The following is a 22,459-nucleotide window of genomic DNA, read 5'->3' as shown; positions in this document are numbered from 1 at the left end:
AGGCATCTCAAGGTGTTGGGATTATAGGTGTTGGCCATTGCGCCCAGCCAAATAACAATTATTATTTTGAGATGGAGTCTTGCACTGTTGCCCAGGATGGAGTGCAGTGGCGCCATCTCAGCTCACTGCAAGCTCCACCTCCCGGGTTCACGCCATTCTCCTGCTTCAGCCTCCCCAGTAGCTGGGACTGTAGGCGCCTGCCACCACACCAGCTAATTTTTTGTATTTTTAGTAGAGACGGGGTTTCACCATGTTAGCAAGGATGGTCTCAATATCCTGACCTCGTGATCTGCCGTCTCAGGCTCCCAAAGTGCTGGGATTACAGGCATGAGCCACTGCGCCTGGCCCCCAAATAACAATTATTAATACAGGTCTATTATCTCTCACCTAAACCCAAATTTCAAAATTTTTCATATTTTTTTCACCCTAAGAAGTCTGAGAAAAACAAAGAAAATTCCATGTCTTTGTTATTGTGAATAGTGCTGCGATGAACATACATGTGCATGTATCTTTATGGCAGAAATTTATTTTCCTTTGGGTATATAACCAATAATGGGATTGCTGGGTCAAATGTTAATTGTTTTAGGTTTACAGAAATCACCAAACTGCTTTCTACAATGGCTGATCTAATTTACGTTTCCACCAGCAGAAGTAAAAATTTTTCATATTTTAGAAAGATAATATTACAGATTATATAACACTCCCACCAGGTCTGGGGCAGCACTCCATAACAAAACACAAAAATATTTCTGCAAAAAAAGCCTCACATTCACAGTAAAGTGAGATAAAGACTACAAAGAGCCTCCCATCAGTGCAGGTCATGATCTGTTGCCAAATGTGCCTACAACAAACTTAAAATTTATGTTTTCATTTTTTGCAGTTATGGTGGTTTATGCATAAGGGCCTGTAGTTAGTAGTACATTTTTTATGTGACTGTTAGGATGACTGAAATTACGTTATTTAAAGGACTTAGAACAGTAAAAACACACACACACACACACACACACACACACACACACAGAGTATGCACTTGGTAAATGTTAGTTATTATCATCATTAGCACCACTTTTGATTTTTCTTTCTACTTTAGTACTTAGATCCAGTAAATCACACCAAGACTTATCAATTCTATTCTCCAAATTTCTTTCAGATTTGCTCTACTTCCAATCTCACTGCCACTGCCCTAGTTTTCTTGCCCAACCTCTCTAATTTGTCAAGAATCTTCCAAAAAACCAGTCTGAAAGGTCATCACTTCCCTAAAACTGCATCACCATCAAAGGAAAAACTCAGCATGGCATACAAATCCTTTACATTGTAACCCCAGCTCACTTTCCCAGTCTTATCTGCTACCCTCTCCATATTCCACTAATGCCTTCTCTCCAAGAAATTATGGCTCCAATGAGGCCCTTTTGTTTAATGCAATCAGAACCACTATTTGCTTGGTTAACCAAAAAGGCTGATTGAAATAGGTAATCATAGAATATAACACATATGCATAAATAATGCATTTATTTAATCACAGAAGACATAAATGTATATTTATTTATCCATCCTTTAGTGAAGACTAGTCTATTTCTTTGGATGATGTCTTCATGACTATAAATCCATGCTGTCTTTCTTGCATAAATGATACTCGTAATGTGTTATCTAAGATTTCAAACTGTCTTTACAGTGCACCAAAAACTTGAAGTCCAAAAACAAAGCAATTTGAGTACACAATCTTTTTAGGTTTTTTGTTTGTTTTTGTTTTTTTTGAGACGGAGTCTCGCTCTGTCGCCCAGGCTGGAGTGCAGTGGCCAGATCTCAGCTCACTGCAAGCTCCGCCTCCCGGGTTTATGCCATTCTCCTGTCTCAGCCTCCCGAGTAGCTGGGACTACAGGCGCCCGCCACCTTGCCCGGCTAGTTTTTTGTATTTTTTTAGTAGAGACGGGGTTTCACCGTGTTAGCCAGGATGGTCTCGATCTCCTGACCTCGTGATCCGCCCGTCTCGGCCTCCCAAAGTGCTGGAATTACAGGCTTGAGCCACCGCGCCCGGCCGGTTTTCTTTTTTCTTTCAGTCTTTCAGTTGTCTCACCCGCATCTAATTAAACAGCAACCATCATTTTAGGGCACTGCCATTGAGTCTTTGCAAAATATTCAACTTTGTTATCTCAGCAACAATATTCTGGTTTTGCATATGACAGGCATTAACAGGCAGAAAACACAAATAACTTTTGGTAAGTTTGCAATTCAACTCTTGGAAACAGAACTGTGAGCTTAGTAGAAGTGACCTATTAGTTGCACTGTTTAGGCATATGGATATCAGTCAATAATTTTAACAAAGAAATGGTAAGTATAAATACAGTGGTAGCCAGTTAAAAGAACTTTATTGTATATTATTTCTCATTCGTGAATGACATGACTTTCCTCAGGCAGCTCCCAACTCACAGAGGCAAAAATTACACTCATCATTTAAAATAAACGTCTGTTACCTCCTCTAGAATCTTTCTTTAATTGGCCTAGACAGAATTAAGCACTTCTTCCTCAGAGTTCCTTGTACACTGGTCCATTTAGTCTATCAAGTATTAGAGTTAATTGACTTCACGTGTATCTATCTATAAGCCTGAAGATGAGGATCTATGTTGCAGCCATCTTCAAATCTCACAGTGCCCAATGCTACTATCAGTTATGATATAATGGAAAAAATATCATCAGAATTTAAGTCTCAAGAATGAGAGTCCAGTTCTGATTGTGAAATAGGAATAACAGTGAACATTCCCATAAATTTCCATGAAAACCCAAATAAGAATGTATATGGGAACATCTATAGCTTTTAGCAAATGTATCTCATTATTATTACACAAGAATATAAATACCCCAAATAAAATGTTAATGTTTTCCTAAGATCTTAATTTCTCCAAGACTTCTAATCAAAATACATGATATGCTTTGTACTAATAAAGTATTCTTCACAAGAAATACATAATAAAATTGAAATTCATGGATTTGCCAACTTTCCTATGGCCCACATAACAACATACGAATGAAAATATGACAAATTACTACTTCATTCTCCTCTGCTCCTCTCTTCTAGATAAGCTTGCCCTAAAACCAAGAGACAAAATGATAGTTTCCTTTGTTAAATAATCCGGGAAACCCAAGAGCTTACCTATTTTTCACTGAAAAGTGGTAACCATAAATTACATTATAAACAATAAGAACTAATTCAGCTAATATTTACTGAATAGAAATACTTGCCACATATTGTGCCAAGTGTCTTATACACATGATCTCATTTAATCTTCACAATAATCTTATACATTAGGTACAGGTATTAATATTTCCATTTTATGAATGAAGAAACGGAGACTTAGGGAAGCTGGTAACTCACTCGAAGTGACAAGAATTACTTAACAGAATTAAGATTTAAACAGAGTTGCCTAACTCCCGAGCCTGAGCCTGAGCTCTTAACTCCTGTACTATAATATTTATTGCTGGGGGGACGTAAGGTCTATTTTCTTAGATTTGGTAAGAATTTCTGAAATTCTTGAAATTTCTGTTTTCAAAGCATGAAAAATAACAACATTATTGAATTCTAGACAGAGAAACCAGCAGATGCAAAGGCCATGAGGCAAGATGCCTAGTCTGTTTAAAGGCTCAGCCAAGGGACCAGCATAGGTTTAGGACAGTGCCTAGAAAAGAGTGGAAAATGGAGTCAGAGAGGTGACAAGCCACCAAAGCATACCTCTGTAGGCCACCGGAACTCTGGCTTCTACCCTGAATGCAGCATAAATCCACTGATAGGCTTTCAATAAAACTGTCATGTTACCCTATGCAAAATAATTTAAAACGATCATATGGCTACTGTGAAAAAAATAGATATGGGAAAGATGACAGTTATGCCTACAAGGAGGCAACTGCAACAATTCCAGTGAAAAACAACAGCGGGAGGCCAAGGCGGGCACATCATAAGGTCAGGAGATTGAGACCATCCTGGCTAACACAATGAAACCCCGCCTCTATTAAAAATACAAAAAAAATTGGCTGGGCGTGGTGGCGCATGCCTGTCGTCCCAGCTACTCAGGAGGCGGAAGCAAGAGCATAGCATGAACCCGGGAGGTGGAGTTTGCAGTGAGCTGAGATTGCACCACTACACTTTAGCCTGGGGGACAGGGCGAGACTCTGTCTCGAAAAAAAGAAAAACAGCAGTGCCCAGGATCAATGGAGATGGAAAAAGGTGATGAGAAATAGATACTGGATATATTTTAAAGCTGAGCAAGAGAAATCTTAGGATTCCGTTTAATGTTTATAAAATAAAGGCTATAACGAAGAAGAAAAGCCAAGCCACACAGTAAGTCGCCACACATATTTCTTTTTTTTTTTTTTTTGAGACGGAGTCTTGCTCCTCGCCCACAGCTGGAGTGCAATGGCGTAATCTCCACTCACTGTGAGCTCTGCCTCCCGGGTTCACGCCATTCTTCTGCTTCAGCCTCCTGAGTAGCTGGGACTACAGGCGTCAGCCATCAAGTCTGGCTAATTTTTTGTATTTTTAGTAGAGACAGGGTTTCACCGTGTTAGCCAGGATGGTCTCGATCTCCTGACCTCGTGATCCACCCGCCTCGGCCTCCCAAAGTGCTGGGATTACAGGCATGAGCCACCGCGCCCGGCCACACATATTTCAAAGTTATATCCTTAAATAGCTAATTCTTTAATGATCGAGTGAGAAAGCTAATGAAAGTTTTTCCATGCTGAAAATGTCACTGGGCCAGACCGCGTGGCGGATTCCTATAACCCCAACACTTAAGGAGGCCGAAGCACAAGAATCACTTGAGGTCAGGAGTTTAAGACCAACCTGGAAAACACAGCAAGACTCTGTCTCTACAAAAATAAAAAAATAAAACTAAAAAAAGTAGCTAGGAGCGGTGGTACAAGTCTATAGTCCTAGCTACTCCTGCTGAGGCAGGAGGACTGCTTAAGCCCAGGAAGTCCAGGCTGCCATGTGTTACAATCATCACTGTACTCTAGCCTAGGCGACAGAACAAGATCCTGTCTCAAACAAACGAGCAAAATCCTATGAGCATTTTATAATAAGATATGAAATCTTCAATAGCAGTGTCTTTAAAGTTACTCTAAACAAGAAGAAAAATGTATTAAGTGCACCAATTAATAATCTTTTCCATGTACTGTGAAGCCATATAATGCTAGGCTAATACAGGGCTAATTTCCCTCTTATATTGGAAAATTGAACACTAAAGCTATTCAAGATAAAAACATGCCTTAAATATTTGTTGTGAAAGCCTAAAAATCAAATGTGGTGACAAAACTAAGTAACAGAAAAGATTATATCCAAATAATTACACTGGCAAGCAAAATGTTAACCATTACATTTTCTTATTCATATACAAAATATTTTACAGATAAACATAAAAATTCCTAAACTTGCAAGAATACAAAAAAAGGGACAACTCTAAGACTAAAATTATAGTCATTCAATTAACCAACATTCATTGGTCAATTAAGAGGGACATGCTGAATAAATGATAAACTATAATGAATACTACACAGTGGAGTACTACAACTGAAAAGAACAATGACGAGTATCACTATACTCCACTAGATAGTGATCTCCAGAATAGACTGTTAAGTGAAAAAAGCAAAGTGGAGAAATATGTGTGTGATATTCTATCATTTATTTAAAAAGATGGGGGGTTAATATTTCAATTAAAATAATACTTTTATTAACAAACTAGAAGATAGTTTTTTAAATTTTTTTTATAGGGTATGGGAAGAAATAGGGTGGTAGAGCAGGTATTGCCATTGGAACTAGTATTTTACGTAAATTATAAAACAAAATTAAAATTTAAAAAAGTAAACTCTCAAGTGAATTCAACACATAGTAACCTGATGGTATATTCCAAGTTGAATATACTAAGGACAAAAAGAAATGCCAACAAAACAAAACCCTCAAAAACAAAACTTCGAATGATTCAGTAACCATACTGGTGGTGGTGGTGGTATTATTATACTCAGGGTAATGTATGTGTCATACATGATGTAGCAAATTAGTAATTATGTTTTACTTTAATCCTGTGCTTCCCAGCAATGAATGAGAGGAAAGATGGTGACACAGGATAGAAGAGGTTAAAGAAAAAAACACTTTGGTGCTGATTTCGACCTGGAAACAATGACCGACCCAAAAGCAATGAGTACTCTCAGTAGCCATCCCAAGGAACAAGGTTTCTTGGAGAAATGAGGACTCTAGGCCTTGGGCAGGAATGTAAAAGATTAGTCTGAAAAATCTTGCAATACCAGAGAGTAAGGAAACTTATAAAGACCACTTTATTTGGTCATGTCCCAAGGTCTTAGGAAGCCAACTTGAAGAGCCTCTCAATGAACAAAGATGGTTCAGTTTGCCAACTGATAAGGATAATAGCTGCAATGGACTGAAACACATCAATATGTTCAAATGAGAGTCGCTTCCAAGATGTCCAAATAGAACAGTTCTGGTCTGCAGCTCCCAGCAAGATTGACGCAGAAGACGGGTGATTCCTGCATTTCCAACTGAGGTACCTGGTTCATCTCACTGGGACTGGTTAGACAGTGAGTGCAGCCTGCAGAGGGTGAGCTGAAGTAGGCCAGGGCGTTGCCTCACCCGAGAAGCACAAAGGGTCGTGGAATTTCCCTTTCCTAGCCAAGGGAAGCTGTGCGTGACTGTACCTGGAGAAGCAGTATACTCCTGCCCAAATACTGCACTTTTCCCACGGTCTTCACAACTGGCAGACCAAAAGATCCCCTCCCATGCCTGGCTTGGCATGTCTCACGCCCTTGCTCGCTGCTAGCGCAGTAGTCTGAGATCGACCCGCAATGCAGGAGCTTGGCAGGGGGACGTGCGTCCGCCATTGCTGAGGCTTGAGTAGGTGGTTCTAGGCTCATAGTGTAAACAAAATGGCAGGGAAGCTAGAACTGGGCAGAGCACAGCAAGGCCTACTGACTCTCTAGAATCCACTCTGGGGGCAGGGCATATCGGAACAAAAGACAGCAGACAGCTTCTCCAGACTTAACTATCCCGGCCTGACAGCTCTGAAGAGAGCAGTGGTTCTCCCACCATCGCATTCAATCTCCGATAACGGACAGACTGCCTCCTCAACAGGGTCCCTGACCTCTGTGTAGCATGGCTGGGAGAAACCTCCCAGTAGACGCCAACAGACACCTCATACAGATGGGTGCCCCTCTGGGATGAAGCTTCCAGAGGAAGGATCAGGCAGCAATATGTGCTGTTCTGCAGTCTCCATTGGTGATGCCCAGGCAAACAGGGTCTGAAGTGGACCTCCAGCAAACTCCAACAGACCTGAATCTGAGGGGTCTGTCTGTTAGAAGGAAAACTAACAAACAAAGAAATAGCATCAACATCAACAAAAAGGACATCCATACCAAAACCCCATCCACAGGTCACCAACATCAAAGACCAAAGGTAGATCAAACCACAAAGATGGGGAAAAACCAGAGCAGAAAGGCTGAAAATTCCAAGAACCAGAGCACCTCTACTCCTCCAAAGGAACACAACTCCTCGCCAGCAAGGGAACAAAACTGGGCGGAGAATGAGTTTGACAAGTTGACAGAAGTCAGCTTCAGAAGGTTGGTAATAACAAACTTCTCCAAGCTAAAGGAGCATGTTCAAACCCATAGCAAGAAAGCTAAAAACCTTGAAAAAAGGTTAGACAAATGACTAGCTAGAATAACCAGTGTAGAGAAGAGCTAAATGACCTGATGAAGTACGAGAACTTCACAAAGCATACACAAGCTTCAATAGCCGATTCGATCAAGTGGAAGAAAGGGTATCAGTGATTGAAAATCAAATTAATGAAATAAACGGAGAAGAGAAGTTTAGAGAAAAAAGAGTAAAAAGAAACGAACAAAGCCCCCAAGAAACATGGGACTATGTGAAAAGACCAAACGTACATTTGATTGGTATACCTGAAAGTGACGGGGAGAATGGAAACAAGGTGGAAAACACTCTTCAGGATATTATCTAGGAGACCTTCCCCAATCTAGCAAGGCAGGACAACATTCAAATTCAGGAAGTACAGAGAACACCACCAATATACTCCTCGAGAAGAGTAACTCCAAGACACACAATTGTCAGATTCACCAAGGTTGAAATGAAGGAAAAAATGTTAAGGGCAGCCAGAGAGAAAGGTTGGGTTACACACAAAGGGAGGCCCATCAGACTAACAGCAGATCTCTTGGCAGAAACCCTACAAGCCAGAAAGGAGTGGGGGCCAATATTCAACACTCTTAAAGAAAAGAATTTTCAACCCAGAATTTCATATCCAGCGAAACTAAGCTTCATGAACAAAGGAGAAATAAAATCCTTTACAGACAAGCAAAAGCACCTGCCTTACAAGAGCTCCTGAAGGAAGCACTAAACATGGAAAGGAACAATTGGTACCAGCCACTGCAAAAACATGCCAAACTATAAAGACCATCGACACTATGAAGAAATTGCATCAATTAATGGGCAAAATTACCAGCTGGCATCATGACAGGATCAAATTCACATCTAACAATATTAACCTTCAATGTAAATGGACCAATCAGTGTGCTGTATTCAGGAGACCCATCTCACGTGAAAAGACACACATAGGCTAAAAATAAAGGGATAGAGGAAGATCTACCAAGCAAATTGAAAGCCAAAAAAAAAAAAAAAAAAAAAAAAAAAAAGCAGGGTTTACAATCCTGGTCTCTGATAAAACAGACTTCAAAACCATCAAAGATCAAAAGAGACAAAGAAGGCCATTACATAATGGTAAAGGGATCAATTCAACAAGAGCTAACTATTCTAAATATATATGCATCCAGGAGCACTCAGATACATAAAGCAAGTTCTTAGAGACATACAGAGAGACTTAGACTCACACACAGTAATAGTGGGAGACTTTTAACACCCTGATGTCAATATTAAACGGATCAACGAGACAGAAAATTAACAAGGATATCCAGGACTTGAACTCAGCTCTGGATCAAGCACACCTAATAGACATCTACGGAACTCTCCACCGCAAATCAAAAGAATATACATTCTCCTCAGCACCACAAGGCCCTTATTCTAAAACTGACCACATAATTGGAAGTAAAACACTTCTCAGCAAATGTGAAAGAACAGAAATCACAATAAACTGTCTCTCAGACCACAGTGCAATCAAATTAGAACTTGGGATTAAGAAACTCACTCAAAACCACACAACTGCATGGAAACTGAACAGCCTGCTCCTGAATGACTAAAGGGTAAATAACAAAATGAAGGTAGAAATAAAGATGTTCTTTGAAACCAATGAGACACAATGCACCTGAATCTCTGGGACACATTTAAAGCAGTATATAGAGGGAAATTTATAGCACTAAATGCTCACAAGAAAAGCAGGAGCGATCTAAAATTGACAGCCTAACATCACAATTAAAACAACTAGAGAAACAAGAGCAAACAAATTCAAAAGCTAGCAGAAGACAAGAAATAGCTAAGATCAGAGTAGAACTGAAGGAGACAGAGACAGAAAAAAAAGCCTTCAAAAAAAATCAATGGCTTTTTGAAAAGATCAACAAAATAGATAGACCACTAGCAAGACTAATAAAGAAAAGAGAGAAGCATCCAAAAGACACAATAAAAAATGATGAAGTGGTCATCATCACTGATCCCACAGAAATACAAACTACCATCAGAGAATGCAATAAACACTTCTATACAAATAAACTAGAAAATCGATAAGAAATGGATAAATTCCTGGACACATACACCCTCCCAAGATTAAACCAGGAAGAAGTTGAATCTCTGAATAGACCAATAACAGGTTCTGAAATTGAGGCAATAATAGCCTACGAACCAAAAAAAGTCCAGGACCAGATGGATTCATAGCCAAATTCTACCAGAGGTACAAAGAGGAGCTGGTACCATTCCTTCTGAAACTATTCTGATCAACAGAAAAAGACGCAATCCTCCCTAACTCATTTTATGAGGCCAGCATCATCCTGATACCAAAGCCTGGCAGACACACAACAAAAAAAGAGAATTTTAGGCCAACATCCCTGATGAACATCGATGTGAAAACCCTCAGTGAAATACTGGCAAACCGAATCCAGCAGCACATCAAAAAGCTTATAAACCACAATCAAGTCGGCTTCATCCCTGGGATGCAAGGCTGGTTCAATATATGCAAATCAATAAATGTAATCCATCACATAAAGAGAACCAACGACAAAAACCACATGATTATCTCAATAGATGTAGAAAAGGCCTTTGATAAAATTTAACAGGCTTTCATGCTAAAAACTCTCAATAAACTAGGTATTGATGGAGCATATCTCAAAATAATAAGAGCTATTTATGACAAACCCACAGCCAATATTATATTGAATGGGCAAAAACTGGAAGCATTCCCTTTGAAAACCTGCACAAGACAAGGATGCCCTCTCTCACCACTCCTTTTCAACATAGTATTGGAAGTTCTGGCCAGGGCAATCAGGCAAGAGAAAGCAATAAAGCGTATTCAAATAGGAAGAGATGAAGTCATATTGTCTCTGTTTACAGACGACAAGATTGTATACTTAGAAAACCCCATCGTCTTAGCCCAAAATCTCCTTAAGCTGATAAGCAACTTCAGCAAAGTCTCAGGATACAAAATTAATGTGCAAAAATCACAAGCATTCTTATATGCCAATAACAGACAAACAGAAAGACAAATCATGAGTGAACTCCCATTCACAATTGCTTCAAAGAGAATAAAATACCTAGCAATCCAACTTACAAGGGATGTGAAGGACCTCTTCACTGAGTGGCTTAAACAATAGAAATATTATTTTCTCACAGTTCTGGGGCCTAGAAGTCCAAGATCAATGTGTCAGCAGCTTTGGTTTCCTCACAGGCCTCTCTCCTTGCTTGGTAGATGGCTGCCTTCTTGTTTGTTCACATGGTTTCTTTCCTCTCTATGAGAGGGACCCTGGTGTCTCTTTTTGTGTCCAAATGTCTTCCTCTTATAAGAAAACCAGCCAGAATGGATCAGAAACAATTCCGTCGGCTTCATTTTAGCTTAATCATCCCTTTAAAGGCCCCTTCTCTAAATAGAATCACATTCTGAAGTACTGGAGGTTAGGATTTCAACTAAGAATTTTGGGTGACACTATTCCGCCCATAATACTGATGCAGCACCCCAAAGGAAAAGAATGATGTTAATGCATACATTTTAGTATCTGACATGATATATACAGTAGGTGCTCAAATATTTACTGACTGCATAATTTTAAAAACATGTTAAAGTAATAATATTCTTAAGAATGAAAAACTCAAGACAGTATTTATTAAAACAATGCATATGCTGAACATAAAATCAGGCTCCACAAACTCACTTCATTTACTTGTCTCCATTCTACTCTGAATAAAGGGCATTATTAAATAATCTGTATTTTTAGTTTTCCCTAGGACTTCTACCTTGTTAAGAATAAGCAAAAGTTAAGGGTAATTATTTTGGTGAAAATGTGAGATAATTGAGCCACAATATGAACAGCCATCATTCATCTGGTCTATTCACTTGGTTTCAATTACGCTACAGGCCAAATGTAAAATTGTTAAATGCCTAGAAATGAAACTGTAATCTGACATTCTTTGTTCTACTATTTCCAACAGAGGTTAAAAATTTAGAACTCAATGTATCCTAATCATCCTCAAATCCTCAGAGTAAATGAATCTAGGCTTAACTGCACATATCAATAGGGATGATTTACTACTATTCTGTGCATAAATGCAGTTAGTGAAGAAGCATATAAACAAACAACTGATGTGTTAGAGATGATGATGATGAATTTGCCAAGAACATCAGACACACTTCCTGGAGGAAATGACCCTTATACAAACTGCATCTTTAGAGTTTGGTAGAAGCTGCTCAAGTAATGCAACAGCAGGCAAATAAACTATTATGAAGAAAGACACACTGAGGTAAACCAGTAGGGAGTGTTGGGGAACTAAAAGTAGTCCAGTATTGACAGAGTGAAAAATGTGAAGTGGAATGCAGTATGAGAAAAAAGGCTCAGGAAGAACCTAGATCTTTCCAATTTTACAAATAATCTTAAATTATTGAGACTAAGTAGATTGGTCAAGGACACAAAGCTAGTGAACGGGAGAACTAGGATTTGCAACAAATTTAACTCCAAAATACTTCAGTTAGCACAGTGACCATATGCCCCAGTTTCCTATCCCCTGGTTTGTAACTATTGTCTACATTATTATTATTATTATAAGTGCTTTCTTTCATTCCTATAAAACATTCTGATCTGTAGACTATCTTCACCCTATCGATTAGGCCATCAGAATATTATTTTTCTATACCCAAGAAAACTAGGGTTTCAATAATTTCACTTAATCATTAGTGAAATTAACTGCTGAAAGAGGTGTTTTTAATGTATTTATTTCTTTTTTTTTTTTTTTTTGAAACAGGGTGTTACTCTTGTCACCCAGGCTTAAGTGCAATGGTGCTATTTTAACTTACTGCAACCTCTACCTCCCAGGCTCAAGCAATTCTCCTGCCTTAGCCTCAAGAGTATTTGGGACTACAGGTGCACATCATTGTGCCTGGCTAATTTTTCTGTATGTTTTGCAGACCTGGGGTTTTGTCATGTTGCCCAGGCTGGTCTCGAACTCCTGAGCTCAAGCGAAGCCTCCCAAAGTGCTGGGATTACAAGCATGAGCCACCATGCCCAGCCTGCTAAAAGAGATTATGCCGATAAAAATAATTGAGCATTTGGAAGGATTTTGGGCTATCATCACCTTAACAAATCATCCAGTATATGCTAAACTGCCCTTTATAAAAAGTCATTATTGTAAAAAAGATCTCATGTGGCAGAAAGAATAAAAAGGAAAACTTATTCTTCTAATTTTAATCTGGTTCCAGGAAACTCCATAGTCTATAGCACAGTCATAAATTCAAACTAAAGTAATTAGACTAGCAACTATAGTCAACCTTGGCACCAAAAGGTCACTTTTGTTTGTACAAGTCCTGTAAAGCATATATTCCATATCCCACTCTCCAAAAAATGAAAAGTAATAGTCACCCTACTGATAATATTAGCAACTGCAACAAACTGCTTACCCTTCTCCTCATGCTTCTTATATACTAGCAGGTAAAAGCTAAATATGCCAAGATATTTACTTTTCCTAGCTACAACATGGACAAATGACCAGGACCAGGCTAAAAGAAGTCTCATTATGGGATGTCTTCAGCAACTGGAGGGTTCCCTTGGAAAGGTTTTCCTCTTTGATGTACACAGAATATGGAGAGAATATTTTCTACTCGAAATCCATTTTTTATTTGCTTTTGGATGTGGATATGTAAAACACAATTCTAGAGTTGTTGCAATCATCTTGTAACCATGAGGGGAGAAGGCTAAGAATAAGATCCATTTTTGGGAAATGCAGAAGAAAAAACTGAAAGATCCCAGGTCCTTGCTGACATCACTGAGCTGCTTAATAAATCTAAATGTCCTTCCTCTAAATGATATTTTATCCTGTATAACAAGTGCCATTATTCTTTAGGTCATTTTAAATTGGGTATTCTATTACTTGCAGCTAAAAGCATTCCAACTTACACAATAGGTCTGTGACCTAATCAAGTCTATGCAAAGAAATTATTCAAGACAATTAATATTGTCTTTTCAAACTCAGAAACATTAATACAAAAAGGAAACAAGAATTAAACATCTGAAGAAAGAGGTTGAGTTTTCATTTTCCCAGTGTAGATACAAAAGGTAATGGTCAAAAGTTAACATGTACTATTTCCTATGAGCCAGGTCCTATGTTTGATGAATTACTTCAGTTAATCCTCACAACAAACCTAGGAAATATTACTTTTTAGAGGAGAAAACTAAAGCCTAGAAAAATTAAACAGCTTGCCAACTCCTTGATAGTGATTCAGGAGGCATACATATTCCATATCAATTAACTCCAGAGCCTAATCATTAAGTATAAACATAAATACATAATTAACCGGTTTATTTTTTTTTTTCTATGAAGAGATTTAAGTCTTCTATTGAACAGGAAAGTCCAAAAAGGAAGTAAAGAACTTGAGAATCATGATTGTTAAGTGTGAACAACCACTGCTGTTTTGCAATGGGAAAAAGACTTCCTCAGTTTATATACAAAAAAATTACGGCTCAGAAAGAGGAAACAAATTATGGAAAGATGTCGTATAGTAAGTGGCAGAGTCAGTAATAAAATTCAGGTAATTCAGACCTTACCGTTCCCAGGCCCACTTTTCATTTCACCATCCAGTTTCTGCCTTGAAATTTAGATATTGTATCTCCAGTACAAACGGGGAAAAAAAGTAAAATGTATAGAGATAAAACTATGAAGGCTTATTAAGATATTTACAGAGTAGAATTCTCATGTTTAATATTTATTCATTGATAAGCTTTGATATGAGCAGAGAGACAACACAACTGTTTACTGTGTGGATAGATAGTAACAAGAAAAATAATTTAATGAAAAAATTATTTTTCAAGATATCTACACTTCCATTGTTAAATGCTTAAAACAATCAGATGTTTTTAATATGTACCCACACATTAAAGGTAGTAGAGAACACAATGACTATTTCTCACAGAATTTTCTAAAACATGTATTTTTTTAAAAAGACAATCTTCAGAAAAACTAAGTAAACAGGCTCACTGGAGAACTATGTATCATATTCTCCCTATAGCAAGTAACCCAGTTGCCAATTTTAGGATTATAAAGGAATGGGTTCGACTGCTAAGTATTAACCCTGAATCATTTGACAATGCTCCAGCCGTACTCAAAAGAAAAAAGATGGAGACAGAGAACGTGTACAATTACTAATATTAATACAAAGTACCAAAGGCCAAAGAGGGTGGGAAGACAGAAAGAAGATCTGATTCTGAGAATATATGGATTCCCAATAACCACTTATTTTCTTTCTTGGAAGAATAATTTTCATGAATTCAAGTATTATAAGAGTTCACTCATTTATCTTTATCATTTCAATAAACACTCAGGTCTCTCAAATAGTATTAGAATAAAATTAAAACACAGAACTGGCTTACTCTGCAATATCAAGATATCCACAGGAAGCTGCTGCATGTAGTGGTATCCAGCCTTCATTATCAGGTTGATTAATATTTGCTCCATTTTCTACCAGAAACTTCACCATATCAACATTGTCATCAATGCAAGCCTAAAAACAAAACAGAAAGCAAGATTGGAAAAAATACGAATTAACCCTCCAAATAATATATCAATAGAATAAAATTCCTACTTTGTAGCTTTTATAATACAAATATTCTCTGTAAATAAATCTCCTGTTATTTTGACTATACTCTATCAAACACACCAATGACACTAAATTGTAAGAGTCCTTGCTTAGGTACACATACAACAGACTAGACTCTTTATGGCAACCCAATTCGGATAACAAGTACCTATTAAAATGAAGACATTATAATTAAGTATAATAATAGTCTCTACAGCAGTGGTTCCCAAAAATGTTGTCTGCTGGGGGAAGGGGGAGTAGATTCTTTTAGGGAGTTGATTAGGGCAAAACTGTTTTCAAGATAAAACTAAGATGTCATTTCCCTTTTTTACTTTGTTGACATGTACACTTGATGGTATAAAAGTACTAGCTGTAAAACTGCATGTGCTTTAGCACAAATAATGGCAGTGGCCAAAAAAAAAAAAAACCAAAAAACAAAAAAACCCACCTCTATTAATAGTCACTGTATCGAACACTTGGTACTCATAATTTAAAAAAAAAATTGCCAAGCACAGTGGCTCATGCCTGTAATCCCATCTACTTGGGAGGCTGAGGCAGGTGGATCGCTTGAGCTTGAGTTCAAGGCTGCAATGAGCTATGATCACACCACTGCACTCCAACCTGGGCTGCAATGAGCTATGATCACACCACTGCACTCCAACCTGGGCAACAGAGACCCTGTCTCCAAAAAAAGTGGTGGTTGGGGGGCAGCAATTTTTACTCATACACGTCTTTGACAAAGCAGTACGTGTTAAACCTTGGCCCTTGTACACAGGTCTTTTTTATATTCTCTATGGGAAGTATATGTTAAAGCACCTCTTCCAAGTATGATGGTTGTCTTGATGAAAAGCACTTGTGAGATTGAGATGTAAGCTGACTTAGCCACTTTTCAATGTAACATTATGTCTACTTAAAATGACAAACTACAGTTAGTCTAACTTTGATTTTTGGGAGATCTTTTCTTGCAAATGAACAAAATGAGTCTTGTCACTTCAAGAAAAGCAATTAACAGTATATTTGTTGCCAATAATAAACTCAAACTTTCAAGAAAAAATGAATTATTTTAATTAAAAAACGTTATTTGGTAACGCGGGTAAATCGCTGTTATTTTTAAATAAATAGTGTTTTAAATCCTCAGTTTTAAACTCTAAGACTGTAAATATTAATACATACAACCAAGAAAAAATGAATTAGTTACTTTAAAAATGTCATTTGGTAACAGGGGTAAATCATTGTTATTTTTAAATGAATCCCTGGTTTTAAACTGTAAGACTGTAAATATTCACCTACAGAAACAAAAGCTCATTGGAATCTTCAATAATTCTTAAGAGTATAAAGAAGTCCTAAAATAAAAAAATTTTGAGAACTACAGTCTTAAAGTAAATAAGGGAACTTTTATCAAATGCTTGCTTTGTGCCAGGCAGTATGAGAGGTGCTTTATCTATGATTTACACACATTATTCTCACAAAAACCCACTCCAAGGTACTCATTGTTCTCCACAACTGTTTCTAAAATCACTCTGTTCCAGCCACAATAGGGACCTTACTATTCCTTGACCAGGTGGTACCTCAGAGCCTTTGTTCTTGCAGTTCTCACTGTCAGGAATGCTCTGCCCCCAGATCTAAGCATGCTGATTCCTTTTCATCAAACAAATCTCAATGCAGATGTTTCTTCTTCAGGAAGGCCCTCCTGGACATCCTTTTAAAGTAATTCCTAGTACTCTATCACATTATCAATAATATCAATAGCCACAATTTTCTTATTTATATCTATCCTCTACCTCTACTAGAATCTAAACTCCATAATTTTCAGATTAGGGATATATCTGTATGTGAATATAAGTACTTTATACCTGTCCTATGAGATAGGTTGTATTCATAAACATACTCCATTTACCATGGGGAGGCTTTCTGGAATTGGCACTATTCATGAACATCATCCTATTGTCTCTCCTGAGATGCAATCCCCATGTATTACCAGGACTTCTGCCCAAGAATGTAAGGTCTGTGCCATGTATTTGACTTGGGGGATTAGGAAGATGGGATGAAATCCACTCAAGGAGCCTTTAACGTGAAAAGTTTTTTTCCCTCCTAATTTACACAAAGCCACTATCTGCCCAGAGGGCAAGTGGCCTTTTTTTCCCTAATTTGGTTAAAATTGAGTAAATGAACTAAATAGTTGCTATTTCCTATCTATGATAAACAACTAATACTAGGAGTATGGGGGCTGATGATTATCATCTCTGTACTCTAAAAGTATCTCTAATAAATTGATCAGTAGACAAATTAATTTACACTGTCATCTTTGGTTTATTGCCAAAAGATCTTTGCTGGAAAATTCATGTGCTACCCATTTAAATGTATAAAAAGCCCAAGTTTATTAAAAATCCGGAAGGATATTTTAAGTAGCTGTTGAAAGTAATAAAAATTGATGTGTCATTTAAAAAGTGGTTCTAACACATAGACCATTACTTTATCTACCCATCCCCTTAAAAGAGGCTTAAACACCAGCACAGTACTTAACCACCAAAGGAAGTTCCTGTTTGTTTATATTTGGGGAAAAAAACTGTTTTCTAGGACTGAAAACACATCAACAACAACAAAAAAGGATATTAATGTCAGACTGTAACTAATGGAGAAAACAAAAGAGCTTCTTAAGTGCCACTTCAACCTAAGAAAGAGCAGTTTGGGGCTGGCTGATGAGATATAATGGATCAGCATTATACACAAGCAATGAATAAATAAGATATGATTGTATCCACATTTCATAAATGAAGTCTTTGCTTGACTCTCACCTTTTTGGTACTGCCTTACTTGGACAGCACACAAAATTACAACCCCTTCCCCACCATTTTATATCCTGAGTATCTACTTTATTTTTCTCCATACCATTTATTGCAACAAACTATATATATTTTGCTTATTTATTTACCATCTGTTTACCCCACTCCCAGCATGAGAGTTTACTGAGAGCAGGAATTCTGCTGCATCCTCAATACCATGAGTTCTTGGGCTCAATAAACAAATTAATGAATGTAGGAGGAAGCTAAGAATCAAAGAGATTAAGTAGCTTGAATAAGTCACACAGACAGGAGATGATAGGGCTGGGAATCTCACAGAGATGCTCAGGTTCCAGAAACTAAGATTTTCCCACACTTAACACACTGCTTTCCACAGATGTTCCTAGTTTATCAACACATTTCTCACCTGCAACAGGATATCACGCAGTCTATGGGCTTACTAAGTATTACTTGTATAAATGAAATAAATTTTCCTTAACTACCACAGAAACAGAAGAAATGCTTCTAGCAGCATTTCCCTAAGGAAGAAAATGACAAAGTTTCTATCAAGAAAAGCACTATGCAGTATACCTAAAAAGTTTTAAAGTGGGAGGCTGAGGCAGGTGGATCACGAGGTCAGGAGATCAACACCATCCTGGGAAACACGGTGAAACCCTGTCTCTACTAAAAATACAAAAAATTAGCCAGGCATGCTGGCACACGCCTGTAGTCCCAGCTACTCGGGAGACTGAGACAGAACTGCTTGACCCTGGGAGGCAGAGGTTGCAGTGAGCCGAGATCGCATCACTGTACTCCAGCCTGGGCGACAGAGCAAGACTCCACCTCAGAAAAAAAAAAGTGTAAAAGCATTGAGAGGGAATCACAGCTTTTGGTTTTAGGTTCTAGTTCTGGCTGTGCCACAAATTTTGTGGCTGTGAACAAGTAATTTACTCTTTTTGGGCGTTGGTGTCTTCATATTTCAAGTAGAGGGAAGACGTGTGTGTGGGGGGTATTTATCATAAAAATTCCCTAATATATTTAAAATTATTATGTGTCTATGATTCTTCCCTCTAGAACAAGTTATAAGCAAGCTTATGGCAGTTTTCCAAAGTGCCTAGAACATACCTTACAGATAAGAGATGATAAAATACATAGGCAACATTGATACAGATATTGCTCAAGAAAAGAACTATTTTTCATAGGGCAGTGGTTAAAAGAAAGAGGTTTGAGAATCACAGCTATTTAATGACAAAGAAACATATAAAGTATATTGTATTAGAAAGTAGTTTACAGAATGCTGAGATAAGAGAGTGACTTACTGTGACTTGCATAAGCATTCACTTTCCTTGAGAAATCACACTGATTAAATTATTTCTCTTTTGAGACAGTCTTGCTCTGTCACCCAGGCTGCAGTAGCGTGATCCACCGCAACCTCTGCCTCCTGGGTTCAACCGATCCTCTTGCATCAGCTTCCCGGGCAGCTGGAACTACAGGTGTGTGCTACCATGCCCGGCTAATTCTTGTATTTTTGGTAGAAATGGGGTTTCACCATGCTGGCCTGGCTGGTCTCAAACTCCTGACCTCAAGTGATCCACCACACCCGGCTGATACTGATGAAATTCTAATCACCTTTTTTTTCTCAACCTCTTTTTAAATCCCATAGGCTCCAAAACTGTATCCTGATTTTTATCCTCAGTATAAAAATATAAAACCCTACTTGATAATTATATGTAATACAAATATGATTGTTTTTCTAAAATGAAAAATATCAACAAGCAAGTAAGAAATGATCTTTATAAAAGAATATGGGGAAATGCCCTCAATATATTAAGAGGGTTTTTTTTTTTTTTTAAGCCTACAACACTTGGTATTCCCAATAGTCTCCCATCCAAGTACTAACCAGATCCAACCCTGCTTAGCTTCCTAGATGAGATGAGATCGGGTGTTTTCAAGGTGGTATAGCAAATATTTTTAAAAAGGATGCAAATATGGAAATAGAAAAGGATAAAAGAATATAGGAGAAAACACATGATGTATTTTTTTAATGCCTAATGTGATTTAAAGTTTTATATTAATCCATTCTCATGCTGCTAATAAAGACATACCACAGACTGAGTAACTTATAAAGGAAAGAGGTTTGACTCACAGTTCCACATAGCTGGGGTAGCCTCAGGAAACTTACCATCACGGCGGAAGGAGAAGCAAACACCTCCTTCTTCACATGGCGGCGGCAAGGAGAAGCGCCAAGCAAAAGGGGAAAAGTCCCTTATAAAACCATCAGATCTTGTGAGAACTCACTCACTATCGTGAGAACAGCAGCATGGGGGTAACTGCCCCCATGATTCATTCAATTACCTCCCACTGGGTCCCTCCCACAGCACATGGGGATTATGGGAACTACAATTCAAGATGAGATTTGGGTGGGAACACAGTCAAAACATATCAACTTTACCAAAAAAAATCATACAAGACTAAAAGAATATATTCTGAAGGTTAAAAATAATGGTTGTGAGACCCACTTTTATTTTCTTCCTTAATTTTTCCTACGTTTTCAAAATGTCTACAATGAATAGATGGTGTTTCATGAAAAAAATTCAAGAAGTTATTTCTTAAATAAAAAGTATTAAATGGTAATGTGGAAAAACAACCAAGGCTGGGTGTGGCAGCTCACGCCTATAATCCCAACACTTTGGGAGGCTGAGGCAGGTGGATCACTTGAGGTCAGGAGTTCAAGACCAGCCTGGCCAACAAGGCAGAATTCTGTCTCTACTAAAAATACAAAAATTAGCCAGGCACAGTTGCACATGCTACTTGAGAGGCTGAAGCATGAGAATCGCTTGAACCTGGGAGGCGGAGGTTGCAGTAAGCCAAGATCACGGTACTGAGCTCCAAGCCTGAGCGACAGAGCAAGACTCTGTCTCAAAAAAAAAGAAAAACGACGAAATTGCTGGTGGAAGTATGAAATTCACACAACCACTTCAGAAAACTATCTAATAGCATCTACTAAAGTTATGTGGAATGAATAAATATACAGGGTTGGGTGTATGTGTATGAAGGGAGATACTATTCACGTAACAGAATCCTATAAATTGATTTAAAAAAGAACATTGAACAAAAAGAACAAAATACTGTTATCTTCAACAACATGAAAGAAATTCATAAATACATAAATGAGTAAAGAAGGCAGGTACAAAAGGATACATACTGCAGGTTTCCAGATAAAATAAGATCTGGTGATAAGACTTAGAACCAGGGTTAAATCTGTGAGAGAATGACAGGAGGGACATAAGGGGGCTTTCTGTACAGTTGGAAATGTCCCTCTCTTTGTTGGGGTGATTTTTACATAGGGATATACATATGTGAAATTTCATTGAATTGTATACTTAAGAGTTGTACACTTTACCAATGTAAACTATACCTCAAGTTAAAAAGTTAAAAAAAAAAAAAACAAAACAGGCTACCATTTGAGACTACTATGTATCACTTAAAATATGTATTCCCTTAACTTCTATGCCTTGCCTCCTCAAGCTCCACATATCAAATGCAATCCTTCTTTTAACTGATAACCTCTAAATACTCTGAAAACATTTTTTTCCCTAAGAATTCTAGTATATTCTCTTTTTACGGCTAAATATCACTAATTTCCTTTAGCTACTCTTCATATTATATATACTAAAAAGTATACATGCCAAGACCATAATAAAAGATCACATTAAAATATAGTTGGATAGTCCATAAATAACAATGATCACATAAGGGCTAAAATAGCAGTGGATAGAAAGTACCAAAATATCACTGAGGACATAAAGAGATCTTTTTGTGACTAAGAGGGTCCATATGGGTCCCTACATATTTGAGCATAGTTTTGAAGATTACATAAAAGTTCAATTACCAAATTAACTGGCAGGAACCTCACTGAGCAAAGACACTGCCGATTTTAAAAGTTATGGAATAAACAAACAGTATGTTCACTGGTGGTAGACAGTATTTGTAAGTTATAAAACAGGATAAGGCTAAGTGGTAAAAAATTTGAATACAATGCAAAGACTGTAGTTGTACTGCAGATTATTTTCAACCTCTTTTTACTTCAACACACGAACAGAATCTGCTACGTTCCCACCAGTAACAGTGGCTCAAGTAAGCAGTAGAAGAAAGTAGAAAAAAACACTTTAGAATTTCAAGATGATTCTTAAAAAAGCTATTTAGAGTTTTTAATAAGGGGGTGACATGATCAGATCAGTATTTCAGAAAGATCATAGAGGCAATAAGAGGAAAGAGCCTGAACAAGCACAGATATCGGCACACCTAGTTTCACTGTGCCTCGTGGGTACTGAATTTTTTTGTTTGTTTACAATTTGAAGGTTTGTGGCAACCCGGTGTCAGCCAAGTGTATTG

General features: G+C 37.7%; 1 protein-coding gene across 9 annotated transcripts in view; it reads right to left on the bottom strand.

Annotated features, from left to right (window-relative positions):
* The window catches only part of LOC105473304 (protein phosphatase 1 regulatory subunit 12A), a 159,338-nt gene that overhangs the window by 82,527 nt on the left and 54,352 nt on the right, over window positions 1-22,459 (bottom strand). For all 9 annotated transcript variants that reach the window (XM_011727045.3, XM_011727042.3, XM_024790176.2 and 6 more), the window contains exon 2: window positions 15,079-15,209. In XM_011727045.3, coding sequence (XP_011725347.1) covers window positions 15,079-15,209 — 131 coding nt within the window. The remainder of the gene's footprint in view (window positions 1-15,078; window positions 15,210-22,459) is intronic.

Source organism: Macaca nemestrina, chromosome 10 (assembly GCF_043159975.1).
Source record: "Macaca nemestrina isolate mMacNem1 chromosome 10, mMacNem.hap1, whole genome shotgun sequence".
Classification (NCBI taxonomy): Eukaryota; Metazoa; Chordata; class Mammalia; order Primates; family Cercopithecidae; genus Macaca; species Macaca nemestrina.
Note: the sequence above shows the minus strand (reverse complement) of the source record. Positions and strands in the feature narration are given on the sequence as shown.